Source organism: Saccoglossus kowalevskii, chromosome 1 (assembly GCF_978046115.1).
Source record: "Saccoglossus kowalevskii chromosome 1, keSacKowa6.1, whole genome shotgun sequence".
NCBI classification, from domain to species: Eukaryota; Metazoa; Hemichordata; class Enteropneusta; family Harrimaniidae; genus Saccoglossus; species Saccoglossus kowalevskii.
The window spans coordinates 8,814,675-8,840,777 of record NC_140641.1 but is presented as its reverse complement, the minus strand read 5'-3'; the positions used below and the strand labels follow the sequence as shown (position 1 = coordinate 8,840,777).

Here is a 26,103-nt window from a genome sequence, read left to right as displayed (position 1 = left end):
CAAGGTCATGAATTCACTTAGGATAAATATTTAGCACTTGTCAATTTGGAACAAGGTAGCAAAGAGACAAGGTGTCATGACAATTACTTAATGACTGTAGGTGGTTTCATACTAGAAAATGAGGCTGACCTTAGAGTAGCAGGGCTGGGCCTAATTTTATTCCCTAAGTTAGCCTGGCAGTATGAACAAGAGCCAGGTAAGATTACAAAATGGCCACTATATCCTTGACTAAATATGCAATTAGGTTCATGACTTTTGTAGCACAGTCTCAGAATCTGTTCACAATCATAACAATAATGGCTGTGTGAGAAGTCATTTAGACTGCAAAAGGAAGGAATTCTCAGTAGTAATTGCAAAGACAGCATAAAAAGAATAGCATATATGCAAATAAAACTGCAACTTCTTCGGAATTTGAAACAATAGTTGTCTCACTGTCACCAAGTTTCCATTCAACAGTTGAAAAACAACCATATCTCAAATTAAATTGAACCATTGGTTTGTGACCACTCTGCCTGTCATCCATGATTCAAATAAGTTGGAGGAACTAGAGGATGATTTAAGACACCATGCCGATGATGCAAACTCCATATAGATTGCCATGTACATGTAAATACAGAAAAATGACGAGAAGAAACAACAAGTTGAGGTACGCCATGTTGGAGACAAAGAAATCAGGGCTCTTTAGGTCGATCTAAATAATGACGATTAGACTGTGAAAGTGAACAAAATTTTAATCTTGTTTATGCAACAAACAAACAAATTTACTGCCCATAAACAAGCTAAATGTGAAACAGGCTTTTGTTTATAGATTTCAATTCCTGTCCATCAAAAAATATTTTTAATGATCATACACCATAGTACTATTCTAAGGTCAAAACATGGAAAAGACAATAGTCCAATTCCAAACTGATGACATGGAAAAGACAATAGTCCTATTCCAAACTGATGGCATGGAAAAGACAATAGTCCTATTCCAAACTGATGACATGGAAAAGACAATAGTCCTATTCCAAACTGATAACATGGAAAAGACAATAGTCCCACTCCAAACTGATGACATGGAAAAGACAATAGTCCTATTCCAAACTGATGACATGGAAAAGACAATTGTCCTATTCCAAACTGATAACATGGAAAAGACAATAGTCCTATTCCAAACTGATAACATGGAAAAGACAATAGTCCTATTCCAAACTGATAACATGGAAAAGACAATAGTCCCACTCCAAACTGATGACATGGAAAAGACAATAGTCCTATTCCAAACTGATGACATGGAAAAGACAATAGTCCTATTCCAAACTGATGACATGGAAAAGACAATAGTCCTATTCCAAACTGATGACATGGAAAAAACAATAGTCCTATACCAAACTGATGACATGGAAAAGACAATAGTCCCACTCCAAACTGATGACATGGAAAAGACAATAGTCATATTCTAAACTGATGACATGGAAAATACAATAGTCCTATTCCAAACTGATGACATGGAAAAGACAATAGTCCCACTCCAAACTGATGACATGGAAAAGACAATAGTCCTATTCCAAACTGATAACACGGAAAAGACAATAGTCCTATTCCAAACTGATAACACGGAAAAGACAATAGTCCTATTCCAAACTGATGACATGGAAAAGACAATAGTCCTATTCCAAACTGATAACATGGAAAAGACAATAGTCCTATTTCAAACTGAGGGCATGGAAAAGACAATAGTCCCACTCCAAACTGATGACATGGAAAAGACAATAGTCCTATTCCAAACTGATGACATGGAAAAGACAATAGTCCTATTCCAAACTGATAACATGGAAAAAACAATAGTCCTATTCCAAACTGATAACATGGAAAAGACAATAGTCCTATTCCAAACTGATAACATGGAAAAGACAATAGTCCTATTCCAAACTGATGACATGGAAAAGACAAAAGTCCTATTCTAAAATGGTGATATGGAAAAGACAATAGTCCTATTCCAAACTGATGACATGGAAAAGACAATAGTCCTATTCCAAACTGATAACATGGAAAAGACAATAGTCCTATTCCAAACTGATGACATGGAAAAGACAATAGTCCTATTCCAAACTGATGACATGGAAAAGACAATAGTCCTATTCCAAACTGATAACATGGAAAAGACAATAGTCCTATTCCAAACTGATAACATGGAAAAGACAATAATCCTATTCCAAACTGATGACATGGAAAAGACAAGAGTCCTATTCCAAACTGATAACATGGAAAAGACAAAAGTCCTATTCTAAAATGGTGATATGGAAAAGACAATAGTCCTATTCCAAACTGATGACATGGAAAAGACAATAGTCCTATTCCAAACTGATAACATGGAAAAGACAATAGTCCTATTCCAAACTGATGACATGGAAAAGACAATAGTCCTATTCCAAACTGATGACATGGAAAAGACAATAGTCCTATTCCAAACTGATAACATGGAAAAGACAATAGTCCTATTCCAAACTGATAACATGGAAAAGACAATAGTCCTATTCCAAACTGATAACATGGAAAAGACAATAGTCCTATTCTAAAATGGTGATATGGAAAAGACAATAGTCCTATTCCAAACTGATGACATGGAAAAGACAATAGTCCTATTCCAAACTGATAACATGGAAAAGACAATAGTCCTATTCCAAACTGATGACATGGAAAAGACAATAGTCCTATTCCAAACTGATGACATGGAAAAGACAATAGTCCTATTCCAAACTGATAACATGGAAAAGACAATAGTCCTATTCCAAACTGATGACATGGAAAAGACAATAGTCCTATTCCAAACTGATGACATGGAAAAGACAATAGTCCTATTCCAAACTGATAACATGGAAAAGACAATAGTCCTATTCCAAACTGATAACATGGAAAAGACAATAGTCCTATTCCAAACTGGTGACATGGAAAAGACAATAGTCCTATTCTAAAATGGTGATATGGAAAAGACAATAGTCCTATTCCAAACTGATAACATGGAAAAGACAATAGTCCTATTCCAAACTGATAACATGGAAAAGACAATAGTCCTATTCCAAACTGATGACATGGAAAAGACAATAGTCCTATTCCAAACTGATGACATGGAAAAGACAATAGTCCTATTCCAAACTGATAACATGGAAAAGACAATAGTCCTATTCCAAACTGATGACATGGAAAAGACAATAGTCTTATTCCAAACTGATGACATGGAAAAGACAATAGTCCTATTCCAAACTGATAACATGGAAACGACAATAGTCCTATTCCAAACTGATAACATGGAAAAGACAATAGTCCTATTCCAAACTGATGACATGGAAAAGACAATAGTCCTATTCCAAACTGATAACATGGAAAAGACAATAGTCCTATTCCAAACTGATGACATGGAAAAGACAATAGTCCTATTCCAAACTGATGACATGGAAAAGACAATAGTCCTATTCCAAACTGATAACATGGAAAAGACAATAGTCCTATTCCAAACTGATGACATGGAAAAGACAATAGTCCTATTCCAAACTGATGACATGGAAAAGACAATAGTCCTATTCCAAACTGATGACATGGAAAAGACAATAGTCCTATTCCAAACTGATAACATGGAAAAGACAATAGTCCTATTCCAAACTGATGACATGGAAAAGACAATAGTCCTATTCCAAACTGATGACATGGAAAAGACAATAGTCCTATTCCAAACTGATAACATGGAAAAGACAATAGTCCTATTCCAAACTGATGACATGGAAAAGACAATAGTTCTATTCCAAACTGATAACATGGAAAAGACAATAGTCCCACTCCAAACTGGTGACATGGAAAAGACAATAGTCCTATTCCAAACTGATGACATGGAAAAGACAATAGTCCTATTCCAAACTGATAACATGGAAAAGACAATAGTCCTATTCCAAACTGATAACATGGAAAAGACAATAGTCCTATTCCAAACTGATGACATGGAAAAGACAATAGTTCTATTCCAAACTGATAACATGGAAAAGACAATAGTCCTATTCCAAACTGATGACATGGAAAAGACAATAGTCCTATTCCAAACTGATGACATGGAAAAGACAATAGTCCTATTCCAAACTGATAACATGGAAAAGACAATAGTCCTATTCCAAACTGATGACATGGAAAAGACAATAGTCCTATTCCAAACTGATAACATGGAAAAGACAATAGTCCCACTCCAAACTGGTGACATGGAAAAGACAATAGTCCTATTCCAAACTGATGACATGGAAATAACAAGTCTCACATATTTCCTAGAGACTAGTTTGTTCCTCCCTGACAACACCATATTATTTCTAGAGTGACTTGGCATGATAGGTATTCTACCAATTAACTAATAACAATAAGAACATATTTTACACACTAATAGCATATGCTTAATAACTCAGTAACCAAAGATAGTCAGATCAGTGACATTGTAGACAGGTTTTATTACACTATCAGACACAGTAACCTTGATTATACAGCACATGAATCTTACATCACAAAATCATTGCATATAATATCATTCTAAACTGAAGGTCAAGTCAATGAAAGATTATTAAATCACATGTCAATTATCAACTAAATATTGACATTAATAGCTTATCGTTGTACAGATCATATAAAAAGTACATATAATTTACTGTGACATTTATTTAATGTATATATATATACACAGGGACTGAGGCAGCCATTAGGAATTTATACACACTGTTCTGTCTTGATGATGTGCCATTGACAGAGAGTATCTTGTCATCATCATTTCGTGTACTAATAGTAATATTAGTAAATTGAATAGGCCAACTTGATTAAAGCTTAAGATTAGACGATTTGAACATGAGGGCTACAAGACAGTTGCCGACTAGCGGCCTCATCATCTACTTCATTCAAGTCATCATCACATAAGAAGAGCATTTTATAGAAGGATTGGAAACAACAAGAAAATCTGAAAATTCTCAAATTCTCAAATTGATGAAGACAATCATTACCTGGTTTTCAGCACAATAATGACATGAATGTTACCGTAATCCATTCAATGTTGCTAGTTGCCTGTTTTTTAAGTTGAATCAAATACCTTTATGAAGCCTCCTTGAGACATCTAGCTAGTCAATTGTGACCCCCTGTTCAAGGGGAAAAAATCACTATGGCTGCCTGTGTTGGTTAGATTGTCTACATATATCTGGCAAGTTGCCAATAATGAAAATAACTTCAAGAATGTCAATGAAACTGATTTCTTATTAGCGTTTTGGTTTTTTTACTGGTAGCATAATTTTTTGTTAGATTTCAATTTAAGGTTTGAAAACCACATTATAATTATTAAAAGGCTGAACAGTCATAATGTACAAGTGTATGTGGTTACTATTATGAGTTGTATATTAATTATTCATGTCAATATGATTCAGCAACAGTCCCTACAATATTTCAATCACTTGAATGCTTATCGAGATGAAAATAAGATTACATTTAATAATAGCTAATTTGCATATTAATTAACCACACAAATCACACCCTCATTTGTATTAACTTATAAACTACATTTAGCTGCATGAAATGTTAGCAGACTCAACTCTTTGCTTTAATTTGGAAAATAATATCTTCATTAAAATTAGTATCAAATACAGTTGAGTAAGTACTATTATTAAGTTTTGCTAAATTAGCTAAATTGTAGTACTTTTGATGAGAGGAAATACAGGATGAAGCTAAAATTACAGTTAATGATTTATAATTCTAAATCCTGAGCGTTCATAAATGTGCATTACGTGAAAATAAACACTGCAGTGGTTACAGTGTTAGAACTAAAAAAAAACATAACTAAACTAGTATAACAAGTATAAATACTGTACATCATTTAATTTTCACTGCTAAAAATGTTTGCAATTTCAGGATTTTAAACCATTTTGTTAAGACAAAATTTTGTGAAAGTTACTGACACTCCTTGTCATACAATACAAGAGAAATTTTCACTGGCTCGCAAAATTCACAAATAATTGAAATTAAAGCGTGGTGGTCGCCAAGCAGCACGTGTTCGAATGTAATGTAAATAAACAATGTATTTTACACTCGTTGTATACGTCCCATATCGAACAGGACGCGGCACGATGACCGTCGCCTTTTAAAGCAGCTTACATTATTAAAGACAGTATAAAATTAGAAATAAATGTTCTCAAACTGCTGATACTTGCATACACAAGACAATCATATTTACCATTGACATTTAAGGAAGTAAAAAATAGTAATACGACTAGCTACTTTTGAGCAAAAAGTACACAAACAATACACTAGTAACTGTCTGCAGAGATGATAATAATTTGATCAACTGAAAAAGCAACTTGACATGCTATACATTTACATCATGTAATGACTCTGTACAGAGGTTGAAATAAATGTGTTGATGATAGTCTGGACACCACCCAAACTTATAGTTACCATTAGAGATGACTTGTGAAAATACTTGGTGAGTGAATTATATGCCATTCTCAGATATTTCATTCCCTTTTTCTCAAACTATTCCAAATACATTCCATTTTGACTATCTCAAATACATTCCATTTTGACTACTCCAAATTTATTCCATTTTGACTACTCCAAATTTATTCCATTTTGACTACTCCAAATTTATTCCATTTTGACTACTCCAAATTTATTCCATTTTGACTACTCCAAATTTATTCCATTTTGACTACTCCAAATATATTCCATTTTGACAACTCCAAATGTATTCCATTTTGACTACTCCAAATATATTCCATTTTGACAACTCCAAATATATTCCATTTTGACAACTCCAAATGTATTCCATTTTGACTACTCCAAATATATTCCATTTTGACAACTCCAAATGTATTCCATTTTGACTACTCCAAATATATTCCATTTTGACAACTCCAAATGTATTCCATTTTGACTACTCCAAATATATTCCATTTTGACTACTCCAAATATATTCCATTTTGACAACTCCAAATGTATTCCATTTTGACAACTCCAAATGTATTCCATTTTGACTACTCCCAATATATTCCATTTTGACAACTCCAAATGTATTCCATTTTGACTACTCCAAATATATTCCATTTTGACAACTCCAAATATATTCCATTTTGACAACTCCAAATGTATTCCATTTTGACTACTCCAAATATATTCCATTTTGACAACTCCAAATATATTCCATTTTGACTACTCCAAATGTATTCCATTCTGACAACTCCAAATTTATTCCATTTTGACAACTCCAAATATATTCCATTTTGACAACTCCAAATGTATTCCATTTTGACAACTCCAAATGTATTCCATTTTGACAACTCCAAATGTATTCCATTTTGACTACTCCAAATATATTCCATTTTGACTACTCCAAATATATTCCATTTTGACTACTCCAAATATATTCCATTTTGACAACTCCAAATGTATTCCATTTTGACTACTCCAAATATATTCCATTTTGACAACTCCAAATGTATTCCATTTTGACTACTCCAAATGTATTCCATTTTGACTACTCCAAATGTATTCCATTTTGACTACTCCAAATGTATTCCATTTTGACTACTCCAAATGTATTCCATTTTGACTACTCCAAATGTATTCCATTTTGACTACTCCAAATGTATTCCATTTTGACAACTCCAAATGTATTCCATTTTGACAACTCCAAATGTATTCCATTTTGACTACTCCAAATTTATTCCATTTTGACTACTCCAAATGTATTCCATTTTGACTACTCCAAATGTATTCCATTTTGACTACTCCAAATGTATTCCATTTTGACTACTCCAAATGTATTCCATTTTGACTACTCCAAATTTATTCCATTTTGACTACTCCAAATTTATTCCATTTTGACTACTCCAAATGTATTCCATTTTGACTACTCCAAATGTATTCCATTTTGACTACTCCAAATGTATTCCATTTTGACTACTCCAAATGTATTCCATTTTGACTACTCCAAATGTATTCCATTTTGACTACTCCAAATGTATTCCATTTTAACTACTCCAAATGTATTCCATTTTGACTACTCCAAATGTATTCTATTCTGACAACTCCAAATGTATTCCATTCCCAATATCACCATAATTTTCCATTACCAATATAATTTCCTGGTTTGCTAATCAAATGTAACATACACGTACCTGTTTAAACTGTTCAAACAACAACTCCAGGAACTGTTTTCTCCCCAAATACCCTCTATAATGGCACTGTATACATATGGCTGCTTTCTCTTCTCTTGATAGGTTATCCACCTGTAATATAAATGTATGACATCATCAAAAACTGTTATAGTCAAAATCATAGGGAAATCTGTGGCTAAATTATGAGGTCACTATAGCCATTTAGAGAATCTGTCAAAGTTGTGACACTTAACATGTGTGTACATCATATGAAATGACAGGACTGGTTGACAAACTGTCTGGTTTACTCAGTAAAATTCCAGACAATCTGTTTAACACATTCTCTACTACAAGCCTCCACAAATAGCAGATATGAATGGTATTTAACGGGTCACAGGCAATGTGTTAAAACACAAATAGTTGAATAATTTAAACCACTATTTCTACTCATGTCATTAGCTATTATAGTTCTTCTATAAATGACCAAACAAGTACCACTATTACTGGCATACATCAACATTTTGTTTCAACAAACAATGTATATGTGTACCATCGCATGGAACCTACATCAAACACAACAATGTACCAAACACAATAAATGATTTGTTTCTGGGTCAGCTCAAATATGGCCATCTAAGACTTATTTTTCTGTTTTCTACCAAAGACTGATAATGAAAGAACAAATTTCCTTCCCACACCCTGAAAAAAAAAATATTTCAAGACCAGATACATTTTTTTTAGCCTTATTCTTCTTATAATTTATTCACTAATGAAGTCATCTTGTCACTATACATTCTATCTAATATACATATATATGTATATTGGTTTGATTTCATACAATGGAATTTGTATCAAAGCATACGATCACATAGACAACCCATGAATGTAATCCACTTTATACATGTATATTTAAAAAAATTAGTATGCTTATATTTCAAACTGTTTAATATGACACTCTCAGCTCAACAAAGGCATTCCCTTAATCTTTGTAAATACTTAAAAAATTCACAGGCAGCCAATGAGCAAGTGCACAATAAGGTTATTTGAAAATATTCCATGTTTGAATTGTCAAATTTATAAAATTTTAAACAGTTAGACTTAGCTGGGTCAACTTTTCTAATATCACCAATACCAATGAATTGGTTTCATTTTGGGACTTTCAACACTTGAGATGAAACTGTGTGATTTTTAATTTTAAAAACTAGACAAACTGCTATAATTTGTTGGTAGTAACCAAAGTAAAGTTGGCTCATTTGCTCTATTCTCGGGGCAGACATCGGGGCATTTTCACCGCCTGGTAACCATCATGGTGAAAACAAAGGCCGAAAACTCTCAGAAAAGAGACTCCCCTGAACAGTATAACAAGATTACTCCTACATGTGCAACATATATACATTTGGTTGCTAGGCTTGAGTTTGTGCTGTTTCCTATACTTTAGCTGTTTTCACCGGCTCTTCGACCACAGCAGTTCGCGCAGAGCCCATAGAAATACATGGCACAGTGGTGCATGTCTCAGCAATGTAGAATGTTCTGCGATGTAGCTACGCCACCAAAGATATGTAAAAAAAGGATTGCATGCTGCCGGTATTCAAGTTTTGACACTTGGGAGTGGGAATTCAATTGTATGTATGATACACGTATTAAGTATATGACATCTTATGATAGATTAGATTAGATAAATTAGTGTCCTAGTGGAAATTCTCCAACATTTGTCTCAGTTATTGAATCCTATTTTTACTTGAGTATGATGATTATATAAACCTTAATTTCTCAAGTTAGAATAATGTAATTGGTTCAATGAACATTTCACTGGGATCTCGTGCTGGATGATATTTCTTGCATTGTATACGTGTACTAATATATTACAGATATTTAGGGATGAAAAGCAGCAAAAAGCTAGAAATTGCCTGCCGAGCAATTTCTATCTACAGAGAAGGATTAGAATATTCAATAAGTAAATATGGCGCATAAAAGATGGAATCATGAGATGGTAAGACACAGAACACACAATGACTAAGCCAAGTGCATTGAAAATACATTCGTGACTAATAGTCCAAGTGCATTGACCTGAAGAACATGACTTGAATGAGCCGTTATAAGCACACTCCCTCAGAGAATTTAAGGAATCACACATGGTTGAATATACATGAATTCACATTAAAGATCTTGGCAAGTGCTGAGTTGTCACATGACGAAAAGTGTGTCTGAACAGTCAGATTGAAATTGGCATGTGCAGGGACTAACAACAGAATACACAGAATACATGCAATTATTGAGAAACTAGGCACAAAGTCAGTAATGAAAATTTTACAACAAGATCCAGTTTAAAATGACACACACAACTAAATATAATTTTCAACAGCAAAAATATAGAATACATGTTATACAATTACAAAATGTACATATTGAATTTTGTTTTAAATTGATATCAAAATGACAAATTGTCTTACATTGATTTCTCAACCAGGGAATAAGAATAAACTACATGTAAATCCAACCACGGATTTATTTTTAATAATTATTTAGTCAGTATTTATTGGATTGAAAAAGCATATTACGCACTCAATTACAGACTTGGTAATGAGGGTGTCAGCATCCTTTATTCTAAGTTTTGTCATATTACCTCAAACCCTGAGAATAGAAGTATGCATGACATCATAGGAAGAAACAGTGTGCATTGCCATGTGATAACTGTCATAAAGGTGATTGACATACTTGTTTACAATATTGGAAGGACAATTAGAATCTACCAGGTGTGCTTGTGATTTACATAACAAAGGATGTTTACAACTCTGGAAGGACAATTGGAATCTACCAGGTGTGCTTGTGATTTACATACTAACAAAGAATTGTTTATGATTTACTGAGTTGTCTATGGCTGCAAGCAAGGTCACATTCTGATTGGCTCATGTGGAAACCCAGGTGGTGTCCCTGAATCTAGGCCATTTATGCCTATAAATTGGACAGAGTGAGGACAGTTGGGTCCATCATTTCTACTGTGTAACCTGTGTGCTCCTACTGCAATATTGTGAGACAAGTGATACAGGCTTCAACCATCATTCTGTGAGACTCCTGTATTTTTTCAATGTTGTGTTGCAGAAGCCATTGACTGTCAACCATCTCTACATCCTGGAACTGTGAGTGCATCACCAATGCACAATTCCTTCAGCAATCCCTTATTTTAGTGACTTTATTCATTGTAATTTTCTGTGCTTTATTTCTTACGATTATTTTGAGAGGTATTAAAGCTAGAAGCTTTAACTCAATATTTTGGTGTGTGTGTATTTCATTTCCAGTACTAATGTTTTGTCTACCCCTCTCAATAGCAATAAGCAGGCCTGTGATTTGTGCACATTATTTTTCTTGGCCATTTTTTAGAAATCATCGGTATATGCAACTGCATGTGTGAGTTATAGCCTATTTCATCAGTAAATGCTATTATTTCCAACAAGGCAATCCTTAATGAGAGTTCCTGTCGTCTGATTTGCAAAAAGGGAAATTACATCATTGGAAATCACCAACAATGCAACACATTCATGGAACTACGTAAGTGCCCAACCATTCCTGAAGTAGAAAACACTCATTGGAAAATGACAAATTGAATGTAAACGTGTGTACGTCTTTTCAATACAATGAAACAAAAAAATTCCATCGAATAAAAGTGATTTGAATGAAAATCATTGACATGAATGAAAAGAATACTGAAACAAGCAAAGATCAACGAGGTGAAATTGAGAAACCAGCCTAGCATATGAGTGAGGTATGATAAAAATCTTGTATTTAGAAAGAGGAGAGAAATCTGCCCTGTATTCTTCGATCAAATTGGGGAATGAATATACATGCCTGATTGTTTATTACAGCATGACATGTGACAAACATTTTCACATTTAACAAACAATTTGTTTTGTTATTTGTTCACATAATGTGAGTGTGTTCACTGTGAAAGAACAATTTTGTGTTTTATGTTAACAAAGATTGAGATTTTTAAATTAAATGAACAATTTTGTCATGTACACATAAATTAAACATTTTACAAAAAAAGAACAATTTTGTGTTGTGTTGACATAAATTGAACATTTCACAAAAAAAGAACAATTTTGTGTGTTGTATTCACATAAATTGAACATTGCACAAAAAAGAACAATTGTGTGTCGTGTTCACATAAATTGAACATTTCACAAAAAAGAACAATTGTGTGTCGTGTTCACATAAATTGAACATTTCACAAAAAAAGAACAATTTTGTGTGTCGTGTTCACATAAATTGAACATTGCACAAAAAAAGAACAATTTTGTGTGTTGTGTTGACATAATTTGAACATTTCACAAAGAAAGAACAACATTATGTGTCATGTTCACATAAACTGAGCGTTTTCACTGTGAAAGTACAATTTTGTGTGTTGTGTTCACATAAATTGAACATTTCACAAAGAAAGTACAATTTTGTGTGTTGTGTTCACACAAATTTAACATTTACAAAAAAGAACAATATTATGTGTCGTGCTCACATTAATTGAGCATTTTCAATGTGAAAGAACAATTTTGTGTGTTGTGTAAATGTGTCGAGTTGACATAAATTGAGTGGTTTCACACAGGAAGAATAATCTCTTGTGTCATGTTGTGTTCACATAAATCAGGTATTCTCATGAAGAACAATTTTGTTTTCTGAAAGAGTTGGACCTCCAGTCGTTTATAAAAAAATTACAAACCGGAAAAAGTAAAATGCTAATATAGTAAAACCATTTCAATTTTACAAGAACTAAACAAATTAATCGTAATTGTGGTAATAAAATATAACAACTATATATACATATTACAAAATCTGAATGCAGACATGTGAACGATAATTTTAGCAGTATTCCTACTCAATTTCGATTTGAATGGAAAACCAGACAAATGCAGAATTAACAGGCAACTGGGAAATAGTACAGGATTAAAAAAGTACTCAAATTGATTGCAATCTTAACAAAATAAAATTCTGATAGACTATCCACTATTTTAACGTATTTATAGAAATTCTGAAAATTCAATTACATGTATATGAGGTTTGGTGAAACATAGCAGATGACCTTGGCACTGATGGTTCACAATTCATTCCAGCACGTACAGTTTGGCTTCAGGTGCAATATCATATTTAGAAAAGTTACATGTAGGTATTGAACATTTAGGCTAATCCTTATTGCGCAATATCATCCAGGCTGCATTTTACACAATATAATACACAAATGATGTACACGGAAGATTAAATATTAAAATTAAAAATACCAGAAAATACTGTAGGTTCCTTGACACATAACAGTCTGCCTGCAGCTGCAGGATTTCTTCATCAAAACCCAGAACCATTTTCAAAACATGTAACCGCAGATGGACATACACATGTGTATTGCCTGACTATCAGCAACTCAGAAACTGGCTCATGAATACAAATTTCAACGGGCTCCACAAAAAACAAAATGCTAATGAATGATACGTGTAGAGAAACTCAGGTGAAATAGAAGGAGATCTTCCAGGAAATGAGGACCAACCCCCTGATTTTGCTATAAATAAAACTAATTGGTTCTGTTCTATTAAACTCATCAATCATCATAAATTATTTTTCTGCTTGCATTTCATAAATATGTCGTTTTCTATGGATGCCGCTGACCTACCAAATTGAATTTAGTACACACGTAGCATTCATGATTGACAGAACTGACTTAAACAGTTTACAAATGCAACATAAGCTCTAACACCTACATATAGCACAGTACATTTATTATATACCAAATTTTAATACAGTATATTTTAGTTAACATGATTATATATTTGTTATGTATATCTATATATATTTATAAATCTGATATATACTGGTAGAATAGAAAAGAATTCTAGAAATATTAAGTATGTTTTGTATACAGCTGTGTTAAATACATGTAGTGAAGGCAAAATTCCTTTGTATCAGAGATGGGCCTCATGCACTTAACAAGATGTAGAGATCTGAAATTGGATTATTCCATTTATATGTAGGTGGAGCCCCTTATCTCAATGGAAGGAATGACTGTCGTGTGTTGAGCTATAGTACATTCTAATGATAAGCATCACTATAATTTGTATACAATGTAAATAATTGAAAACAGTTATTTGGTTATTTCAATAACTCAATGGTTGAGTGAACGCAATGAAAAACAACATTCTGCTTTCAAACATGAAATAAAAAAATTTTAAAATAAAATTTACAAAATAACAAGCAGCCTGTCGGCTGAGATAGCTCCGCTGTTAGCAATGCATATTTCAATTAAAGAACTGAAGACATCATTAGAAAATGAACAATATGTATAGTATCAAAGCAATCGGACTTACAGTTTTTAACAAGAAGTCGAAAATATCACTTTCTACCAAAAATGACCAAAATATTCACCAAAATTAGAGAATTGAAGATATCATCACGAAATGAACAAATCTAAGAAAGGTCTACATGTAGTATCTATATAGTAATATCAAAGCAATTGAACTTTTGGTTTTTAACAAGTCGAAAATATCACTTTTTACCAAAAATTACAAAAATATTCACCAAAATTAGAGAATTGAAGATACCATCACAAAATGAACAAATCTGAGAGAGGTCCACATGTAGTACCTATATATGTAATATCAAAGCAATCAGACTATTGGTTTTTTACAAGAAGTCGAAAATATCACTTTTTACCAAAAATGACAAAAATATTCACCAAAATTATAGAATCGAAGATACCATCACGAAATGAACAAATGTAAGAAAGGTCTACATGTAGTACCTATATATGTAATATCAAAGCAATTGAACTATTGGTTTTTAACAAGAAGTCAAAAATATCACTTTTTACCAAAAATTACAAAAATATTCACCAAAATTAGAGAATTGAAGACATCATCACAAAATGAACAAATCTGAGAGAGGTCCACATGTAGTACCTATATATGTAATATCAAAGCAATCGGACTTGTGGTTTTTAACAAGAAATCGAAAATATCACTTTTTACCAAAAATTACAAAAAATATTCACCAAAATTAGAGAATTGAAGATATCAACATGAAATGAACAAACCTAAGAGAGGTCTACCCAAGGTACATATACACCAAGTATCAAAGCATTCAGGCTTGTAGTTTTCAAGAAGAAGTCGAAAAAGTAAAACATTGACACGGACGACGGAGACGAAGACAGACGACGACGACGGACGATGACGGACAATCACTCATATGATAAAAAAAAAATATGAAGATTCTACCAACAACACTTTCATACAGTGATCATACCTTAGCGATCTTAGGGTAAGGATTATCATGCATACTATATAATAAAATTACCCAATTTTTGTGCCACCAAATAAATTATATATATATAGAGGACAGTATATACCTACTATAATCATACGACATACAATATCACACCATAATGAAATGAAATACTGTGTCAATCCAATCAGAGGTAAATGTGATCTAAGGGTGACCTCTGTAAGGTCAGTGATACAAATATATGTGGAACAATGAGAACAATAAACTGTACAAAATTAAATCCTTGGATAGTGACTGTTGCTTATTACATTATAACGCATCCTCACACGTACCCCTCCACCACAAACCTGCCACCACCATAAAGTGAGCATACATTGAAATTTATTACCACTTCAGTCCAGTTTAATTACTAGAATGAATATACGAAAAGTAGATTGCCCTCACCTGATCCAACAAAAGAATAACCCACATTGCAACACGGGTCAATGCCTGTCAATCATTCACCATTTCCAAGGAACCACAATGAAAAGATTGGATACAGATATAAGGAGGGCAGGTGTGTTCAAGTAAACTACTGCTTAATTTACTTTAAAAAGCAGGTAATTATAATAAATGTACAAAATCAGTCAAAGTGGTCACTAGTGAATGGCCACTAGTCGGCCATTTTGAGTCAAATGTATTATCATATGTAATATTCATTGTTTTCACTAAACATTTTAGAGAGCAAGTTCAGAGCCACAAACATGTCAGAATATCAGTTCAAAGTTTAGTTTTTATATTTCATTAGATGAATTATCAGGACCTCATTTGTTGGCACTTGATATTTGAGTATTGACAGTCCACATGCATGTTTATCAGGGAAAGTTTAACATGTCATCAGTATAGTGTTGTTTTAAATGATGTAACTAAGCAACATCATGTGATTAATTATTCATGAGGACATTACGACAAACAAATGAGAAAACACAAATTAAAATAACTCATGTGGTGTTGAAGTAGTTTCTAAAGGGTTTTGTTCAGGAAGTTATCTTCCTTGGCATTCACAACAAAACACAGCAAAGTAACATTGATAGGGTTGAAAATGTCTGCACACATTGCCCTTATTAGATATCTTTAATGTGCTATACTTTAATTTGCACTATGTATGTATGTCTAAAATTCATTTTAACAGCACTATGCAATTTAGTGCAAATACTATGTATGCAGTAGATTTAGTCATGGCAACGGTTTTAGCGAAGTTCCTGTAAGACCTGCCTTCTGACTAACAGCTGTTAAAAAGGAATCAAGTAAATAGATGTATGCCCAGTGGTGTGATTTGGTGACAGAAAAGCCTGTCTTTGCAGCATTTCTATGAGTGTTGTTTTAAATTCACTGACAACTTCATAAGCTATATTGCTATACCAACTTGTACAAGTGTAATAATAAGTATGACAAATGTATCATCATATATATAAACAATATAGAATTATGGCAACAACAGTATAAAGCTAATTTTATTTTTATATTCCTGAAACCTTTTCACTTTTCTGCAATCACATGTTTTCTAATTTAGAATATTGTTGCCGTCCACCAACATGTGCTACCAGGATTGTACATTCAGTTTTCTGTTCTAACCTTGCTTTGAACAGAATGTTTGGGTTGCCATATAAAAATGTGAGAAACATACAAAAGTCCATCGTAACTAAGACTTGCATACCATATAGGAAATGTTTTGTACACATCAATAAGACAAGAGATTTCAGTCATGGTAGAAAATAAACAAAAGTCTACACATACTGCCCACCAGAGGGCAACACACAATGTCAAAGAGTCATCCACATTTCCCACCCATAAGAGATGTAAAGGGAGGGTTGTTATGATTGGTAAATGCATAATCTTTATTTGGAATTGAACTAAGTGGTCGATATGTACCTGCTGAATGGATAAAAACTCTAAATTCTACAAATATTTCATCAATGAAGAAACTAAATGTGCTCACTACAATTATTTCAGTGAAATTCAACTTTATAGATACAAAGCAAGTTGTATTTAGTGGAGTAAAATTGCTAATTATAAAAATTACGGATAAAACATCAATATATCTGAATGTGAAAAGATTTAGCTTCAAATTTGAAAGGAAATTATATAAATGAAGGAATATATCAGTCTAGTAAAGTAACATTACATGGTTGGTTTAAAGTACTGTGATCAACAGACGTATGGCTGATGTTGGCAGCAAGCAAATAGTTTACAATAACAACTAGTACACAATAACAAATGGTTTTCTGATTTGAAAAGGATTGATCAAAGCATTTGTGAGAGAATGTAGGATTACATAAAGCTGATCATCTGTGCCATATTAACTCTATCTATGGTCAAAATAAGTCATATTTTAATTATCAAGTATAAAATAAATGCAAGTTTTGTTTTCAGTGGCTTTTACATGTATGTGCTTCTAATAGAGCAAATGGTTGCATCAAAACATTCAGGTCAAATATGATGTGGCAAGATTATTCATAGTCTCGTGGTGAAACTAAATCAAATTGACTGAATTAAAATAAGGAGATTGATATGTCACTGGAAATTGTTGGTCAATACTTAAAGTAATGTTGTAAGTGAGTGCACACACACAAGTACATTGTACTTTGTGGATGGTATAGATGGTGATGTGATATCTGATTAACTATAGCATCAATTAATATGTTGGTTGGGATATGAAACATTAGACATTATCAATGTGTTCATGTTCCTTGTAGTTATATTACAGATCAAGTATTTGTTGATTTTCATGGACTTTTCTCAGAGGATTGTTACATGTACTGATGTGATAATATAACAGAATACTCACCTTTTCAGGCATAAGACTCTGGGTTAAGGCGGGATCCAATGCCTGTAAGACAACATAGAATACATTCACTGGGAGGATAACATACAATGTGTATATCATATCATAGAAGTCTTTTATGCATGATGTGAATTATCCTATTGATCATTGGTTACCATTCATTCTACCTGCATATTAGTGAATCATCTAACGGGGCAGACAATCAGTGAAGGTCTTATACAATGTAGTTGAAATGATAATTTTGGTTTAAAATACTTTAGAAAAATGTTCTATGCATAATGCAAAGATTTTTTGCTGCAAAAAAACCAAATGTGATTAAATTTCATTGGTTACCCTAATGTTACCCTAATAGATTGTTTGACTTTGAAATTTTGTCATTTTTTCTCTATTGTAGATTTGAAAAACACTTTGATATCAGCTAACCATAAATATAACAAAAAGAAAAATCTCAGACAACCTAAATACTTATATAATTCAACTAAAACTGAAAATAGAGGATTATGTGAACACATTGTGTGATCCCATTATGAACAAGTCATGAATCAGGTCACATATGCGTGAAGGCTGTCAGTGATCATCAGTGAATATGTCCAGGAAGAGACATACAACCAAACGATAAATCCAATTCAGGGACTAATCTCTATGTCTTGTCACAGATTTTACACTGCATGTTGTGATACAAATTTATATATATTGATAATGTAATTAAACTTCTCACAAATTCATAATTTTTATCCAAGTACACAATTAAATGGAAATCAACATTACATAATATGTTATAATGAATTTATTGCATCCTTAGAAATAGTTTCTATTAGTTGACAGCAATAAAATGTTAGTACTAAAGTAAAATGTCAGTTATTGTTATTTCTGATTTCAAATATTTTGTATTCACCAACTTGTCTTATTAGTATGTCTTCTCTTGATATCTGGACATCATTTTTCAATTCTTCTGGAATATTGATATTATTACATAACTTTTGTGTTAATGAAATTAACATTAAATGATAACGGCTATCTGTAAAGTCATTCCGATAGCGATGTGTGCAAGTGCGAAATATTTGATAAAACAGACACACAGACAGGGTAAACATAGGGGTACTATTTATTATGAGCTTCACATATGGAAACCAAAAATGTCAGTAAATACAAAAACATCTGTGCTCTATACATGTGACTTCATCACCATTACAAGGGGGTCGCATACGACTTATTTACCACTTCCGTGTCACTAAGAATGTTCTAAAACCGTACTGTGTCTGGGTGGAATATTCTAGATTTTTTTTAGAAACTGGTTGAATAGGTAATAGAACACTGTATGAGGCAATAGAAGGTAATGAAACATTCTAGAAATTTGTAGTTCCAGACTCATTATCTATGCTGATGTAATGGTCTATTTATAGACAGTGTGGGTATATATAGGGGAGTTGTTCAGCACTGAGTTCAGATCGGAGATCTCGTTGAATTGTATTGGAGTTTAAGTATCTAGTTATTGGAGTAGTGGAGTTTTACAGCGTTATTGTACTTGATGTTTGCAGAGTATAATAAAACCAGTACCAGTTGAAACCTCATCTGTTGGCTCCGTGTTCGTATTTTATCATCGCCGCCAGGGAAGTCTTTCTGTTACTGTTGCCATTTTGGTATTTGAACCATCACACCTGTACTATACCAATTACGGTAATATTACGTTGCGTGTGACAAAGGGTTTCATTACAAGGTGGATGTAGGCCAGCCATCTACACTTGTTAATGACTCATAAGATGTCTACATTTACTTTCTAAAGACTGTGAATGTAGAAAATATCTTAACGCCTGCTTTCTTTATTAGGCTTTCTCATCAAAATCTTAAGACCCAGCATTGTACAAACCAAATTAAACTAGAATTGTTCATAAACAAGTAAGCCATCAGAGAGGGCAGATTTCCTGGAAACCTGGCGTGACTTTGTAAAGTGATTGTACATGTATATAAACATAGAAAGGAAGTAGAAAGTACTTAGTCCTGATTATTAATACACTACTACAATTATTCCTTGGGACTAAAATATGCAAATGAGACCTGACATGTTGTTGCAACTAATTAAACGAATGCAAGAATTTTTTCTAGAATCAATGTAAATTAGGTACTAATATAATTAAAGCAGCACATACCTTCATTGCATATAGGTTAATAGTCAACATTGCACCCATAAATACATTAACCAAGTTTTTCAAAAGATCAGAATAGAAATGCTCTATTTTTATGACCTTGTCCATAAGCATTAACAAATATATTCACACATGCAAATTAGCACAAACACACTGCTGTCATAAATGAACCAATAGTTACATTTCCCATACAAAATTTACCATACAGCAATATAAATTCATTAATATATGCAAATTAGCATATTCTGTCAACATAAGTACATCAATCACACCATGTCTGGAGAAGAAAAACAGATATGACACAGACAGACTAAATAATACAATAAATGTAACTGAGGTTTCAATACATACTTTCATAGTATCCCTTGTTCTTTGATGTCTTTCTTTTCTTAATGTATTATAGTTAGGTTTTTCCAATGTTGTATTGGATGATGTATCTAACACATAGTTTCCATTCTGAGCAGTCACAACTCCTCCATATCCATTACTATTATATTCATTCATTGTAAAACCTGTGTAATGAATATATTGATCAATTAATAATTTTTGAATGAGCCCAACCATACAACTGTCATAAAATGTCATCATTGTGAGTATTCATGTAGAGTTGCAAGTCCCCTTTATTTTGACTTCATTTGGGGTCCAAGCATTCAGAATTTTGATTGGCCAATTGGCAGCCATATTTGATTGAAATTGAACCAGAAGTGGCTATTTGACCACTTTCTGAGGGTCTAGACGATCAGTTGTTTTTATGGCAGATAGTACAACCTTATGTGTAATAGATATCACCAATAAAAACTTTAGCAGTCATGTGACTTTTTCTGCCATGTTTTTTCTCTGAAAAACGACAAAAACACTTTAAAATCTTCTTCAGAACCACTAGAACACAGTAATCGGAAATTGTTGTTTAGCATCTAGATTTGAAGCACATTTGAGTTTGAAAAAGTTGTTATGACTGGTCACATGGTTTGGCCGCCATTTTTGATTTCTTCTAAACAGGAAGTCATTTTTTGACTGATGCCACACTTTGAAGACTATCTTCAAATTTACCATGTTGCATCTCTCTCTTTCAGAAAGCTAAAAAATAAGTCAGATCAGTCATGTGATTTGGCTGCCATCTTGGATTTCAGTAAAAAATTACAAATATTTTGGGAATTTGTTTCTCAAGAGTACTTCAACCAATTAAGTTGATATATCGTATATGATATGTATGGCCATAGATTCTTACATGTATGAGAAAATAATTTTGATCAGTCACATGGTTTAGGTGACATCTTTGATTTTTGACAAAAACTTAGGGAATTTTTTTCTCTTGAGGGCCTAAATCATTAAACTTGATATTTTGTATATACATGTACCATGTACATTGTATGGTGTACACTGTGTGGTGTACATTGTATGGTGTACATTGTATGGTGTACATTGTATGGTGTACATTGTATGGTGTACATTGTATGGTGTACATTGTGTGGTGTACATTGTGTGGTGTGCATTGTATGGTCATTGTATGGCTTCGGGAAAAATAATATAATTTTGATTAGTCACATGGTTTGTCTGCCATCTTGGATTGAAACTAAACTGAAAGTGACCATTTTTCTGAGGGCCTAGAAATTTTAATTGTTTTATAGTAGCATTATGACCTTTCCAGCCATATTAGAAAATGTTTAAAAATCTTCTTCTTCATCACCTTTGAACTGTTCTAGCATCTATGTATAAAGGTCATTAAAGTTTGTAAAGCTTGTTGTGAATGGTCACATGGTTTGGCTTCCATCTTGGATTTCTTCCAAACAGGAAGCAGTTTTTGACTGATGCCACAGTTATCTGATTGATTCGAAATTTGGTATGTTACATCTCCACACTGAATTACTTCAGGCACAAGCCAAATAATTCAGACAATCATGTGACTTGGCCACCATCTTTGAATTTCTTTGAAAATGGCCAAAAGAACATTTGTTACTTATGAGTGCCTTAACTATCAACTTTATTTTACAATGATGTGAGAATAAAAAGTGCATATTTAATTCCTACAGTACACATGGGTGAATAAGTTTGAACAAATCAGTGTTAATGACTTGAAATTAGGGCGAATGTTATTCATGCCAAAAAATAAAGTTATGGACAAAAAGCATAGTTAGTAATTGAGAGCGAATAATTGGCTGGTCTACTACTGGTATCAACAGAAATTAGATGTATTAAATTACTCTTCCAAAACTGAAATATATGCTCAGAAATTAAACAGGATATGCTATTCATGAATTTTTTGTATCCAAACTGAATTTCAAAAAGCAAGATTGCAGGCAGTCAACCATCTTTGACCCAATTGTCAAGGACGTGTATCCTAATATGTATAATTTGAAGAGAAAAAAAACATGTAAACATTACATTTTGAAAAAACAAGATGGCTGCCAGTTGGTCGTTTTGGATTTGAACACAAAACAAACCATCATGGACATGTATCTCAACATATATTTGTATCAAATTTGAACAAAAAAGGACAAATCCTGTCCAAGAAATGACATTTTCCAAAAAACAAGACATGAACATTATATTTCTATATTTATGATGTATGTTCTAAATATGAATAAAAATGGTTCCTAAGCCATGAAGACATAGTAGTACGGTCAAAAAGCAAGATGGCCGCCAGTCGGTCATCTTTGATCTGATTGTAAAACAAATTGTCGTGGACATGTAATCTAAAATGTATGTACCAAATTTGAACAAAAACTGATAAAGCATGCATAAGTTACCACATTTTCAAAAAACAAAATGGTTTCCGGTCAGCCATTTTGGATTGAATCAGTAAACCACTACATGTGCATATGTCCCAGATAAAGTACTAGGCACATGCAAAGAATGTACAGATTTGGTTCACAGGGTTCTGAAATATGACTCATGTTGGACGGACGGAGACTAAAATACAAGTCCCTGTTTCGAACTTTGTTTAAACGGGGCCTAATAAACTGTTAGATGGTCCTCTGACCAGGCATATGCTAGGACCTATGCAATGCTGTTCACAGCTTTAAATGGATCTCTTACTATTATATATTACTGGAATATGATTGCTAGGGAGACTTTTACCATATATTTTCTTTACTAGGGAGACCACTTATCATTTATTACATCATTGCTATGGACACCTCTTATCATGCATTACTAGGCACGGACCTTTTTGCCATATATTACAACATCACTAGGTAGACCTCTTACAATACTACAATACTAGTATAGTCTGTCATTGTTAGGGACCCTCTTACTGTATTTTATTTTAATAAAGTAAAATGACTTTTCACAATGATATTTTTACCATCTACATGGACACAGCCAACCATCATCCACTGTATGTGCATACACACCTTCATCTTTATAGTGTACATACATGCAACCCGCTGCACAATATATCCTATTAAAACTAGTGTGGCAAATTAATAAGACTACAGCTGTAAACTAATTAATCAGAGTTTGCATGTCAGCATTTAGTTAAATTTAAAATTAAATTGTATGAGTCACTGTTAGGAAATGTGACTCACATGTTCGTTGGACAGTGACAGAGATTTTCAACAAAATTGATGACAATTTATGATAATGTACCAGTTATGAACAGCAACCTCCTCAAGCTAAAGAATTTCATACCAGGAATCCCCTGTTCCCAAGCCAAAAACGTTTTATGGTTTGAACCCAAAGCCAAATACCCTTCATTCCAGAAATATAAACGTCCTGTGCAAACATGTCACAGTAAAGCTCGTGATGCAATTCAATATGTTTGCTGATCTTATGCCAAGCTTATATTACCGGTAGATTTATTCAACAACACAACAGACGCATCACTGACTGACGGACAGTAACTGAGAGAAAAATAACAGCCATCCCACAGACCATGAGTGGCGTATAATAATATAACGTGTTGTCAACAACTCATTTAAATACAATAGTGCAATACAACATGCCATTGATTATATCACATTTACGTGATTCTGCACACAGTGGTGATAACGGAAACACTAGGAGATTGTATTTTAACAAATTTTAGAAAATTTAGGACAGACGAGATGGAAACTGATAACTATCGTCTGGTCAAATGGGTGCAAGGTCGAGGTGGTCAGGGCCAGTTAGTGGTCACAGTTTAAGTGTATAATGGCCAACCACGACCATAAAGAATAAACAATGACGTGACGACACTTACAGTCTGGTAATGACCCAAAAAATACTATCTGTAACTGGTAGAGTTTGGTTAAACCAAACGAAAATCAACGTAAATTTTGAATTCATGGCGTTCTTAAATCGCCCACTCCCATTGAAGACGTACACCATGGCGTTGTCATTATAATATTATTGTCAGCCATGAACGATGTCACAGTATTTGATATTAAACATTTACCTTAGTATATAAGGTCCTTTTGCGCTACAGCTTTTATTACGACCAATAATAACTGTCCCAACTGTCACATCTCTGCATTACATCGATTCCACTCCGATCAAAGAGGTCCAAGTGCACAATTACGTATATCAAAACACTTCACTGAGAATGTTGGATACCCCGGAAATGAAAATTACAGACGATGAGGGCGCGAATCCTGATATACTTGTATATCTCAATGTATAAGGTGTTGTATATAACAATATTATTCCCTTAATTAACCGCGAAGAAATAACAAATTCTCTGTTGTTTTTACATTTCTTTACATTTTTTCAACTGGTGTACTTTATTATTTAAAAATCTGTATGCGTGTGTGTAGTTTTCTCTATTGTTGGTCTCATTTCTGATCGTTCTATAGTGTTCTCTTGACATGTCAAAACAATCATGATATCATTCAATACATGGTACTTGATTTAATTATATTTAACTATTAATTAACTATTAATTAACAATTAATTAACTATTTTTTTAAGGTAAGGAAAAAATAGTATATTTTTTAAACACATGAGACAATTCGTCGGAATGCGACTGAAATTGGTGTTTACAAAAATAAACAATCCAGCACTACTAAATGTTTGCATAATGTTTGAAGTGTATATTTAATTGATTATCTGTATTGTGACGTGGACTATTTGTAATGTTAACAGCAATGTTTGACAATGAACTATTTGTAATGTTAACAGCAATGTTTGACAATGAACTATTTGTAATGTTAACAGCAATGTTTGACAATGAACTATTTGTAATGTTAACAGCAATGTTTGACAATGAACTATTTGTAATGTTAACAGCAATGTTTGACAATGAACTATTTGTAATGTTAACAGCAATGTTTGACAATGAACTATTTGTAATGTTAACAGCAATGTTTGACAATGAACTATTTGTAATGTTAACAGCAATGTTTGACAATGAACTATTTGTAATGTTAACAGCAATGTTTGACAATGAACTATTTGTAATGTTAACAGCAATGTTTGACAATGAACTTTTTGTAATGTTAACAGCAATGTTTGACAATGAACTGTTTGTAATGTTAACAGCAATGTTTGACAATGAACTATTTGTAATGTTAACAGCAATGTTTGACAATGAACTATTTGTAATGTTAACAGCAATGTTTGACAATGAACTATTTGTAATGTTAACAGCAATGTTTGACAATGAATTATTTGTAATGTTAACAGCAATGTTTGACAATGAACTATTTGTAATGTTAACAGCAATGTTTGACAATGAACTATTTGTAATGTTAACAGCAATGTTTGACAATGAATTACCCCTTGATTGTTGTATTTACATGTTAACATGTCACTGGTAACCTCG

The 26,103-nt window shown here is 32.9% G+C and overlaps 1 protein-coding gene across 4 annotated transcripts in view; it reads right to left on the bottom strand.

The window, feature by feature from the left end:
• LOC102805865 (uncharacterized) overlaps positions 1 to 24,914 on the bottom strand; it is a 45,704-nt gene extending 20,790 nt beyond the window's left edge. For 3 of the 4 annotated variants that reach the window (XM_085498662.1, XM_085498664.1, XM_085498663.1), the window contains exons 1-4: positions 24,739 to 24,914; positions 20,715 to 20,875; positions 18,223 to 18,264; positions 8,166 to 8,276 (exon numbers count right to left, since the gene is read on the bottom strand). In XM_085498662.1, the coding sequence (XP_085354788.1) occupies positions 8,166 to 8,276; positions 18,223 to 18,264; positions 20,715 to 20,867 (306 nt within the window). In that variant the 5' untranslated portion in view covers positions 20,868 to 20,875; positions 24,739 to 24,914. Of the gene's footprint in view, positions 1 to 5,006; positions 5,140 to 8,165; positions 8,277 to 18,222; positions 18,265 to 20,714; positions 20,876 to 24,738 lie in introns of those variants that run through there. The other variant, XM_006811338.3, reaches the window with a different exon arrangement.
• Positions 24,915 to 26,103: the final 1,189 nt, after the last annotated feature.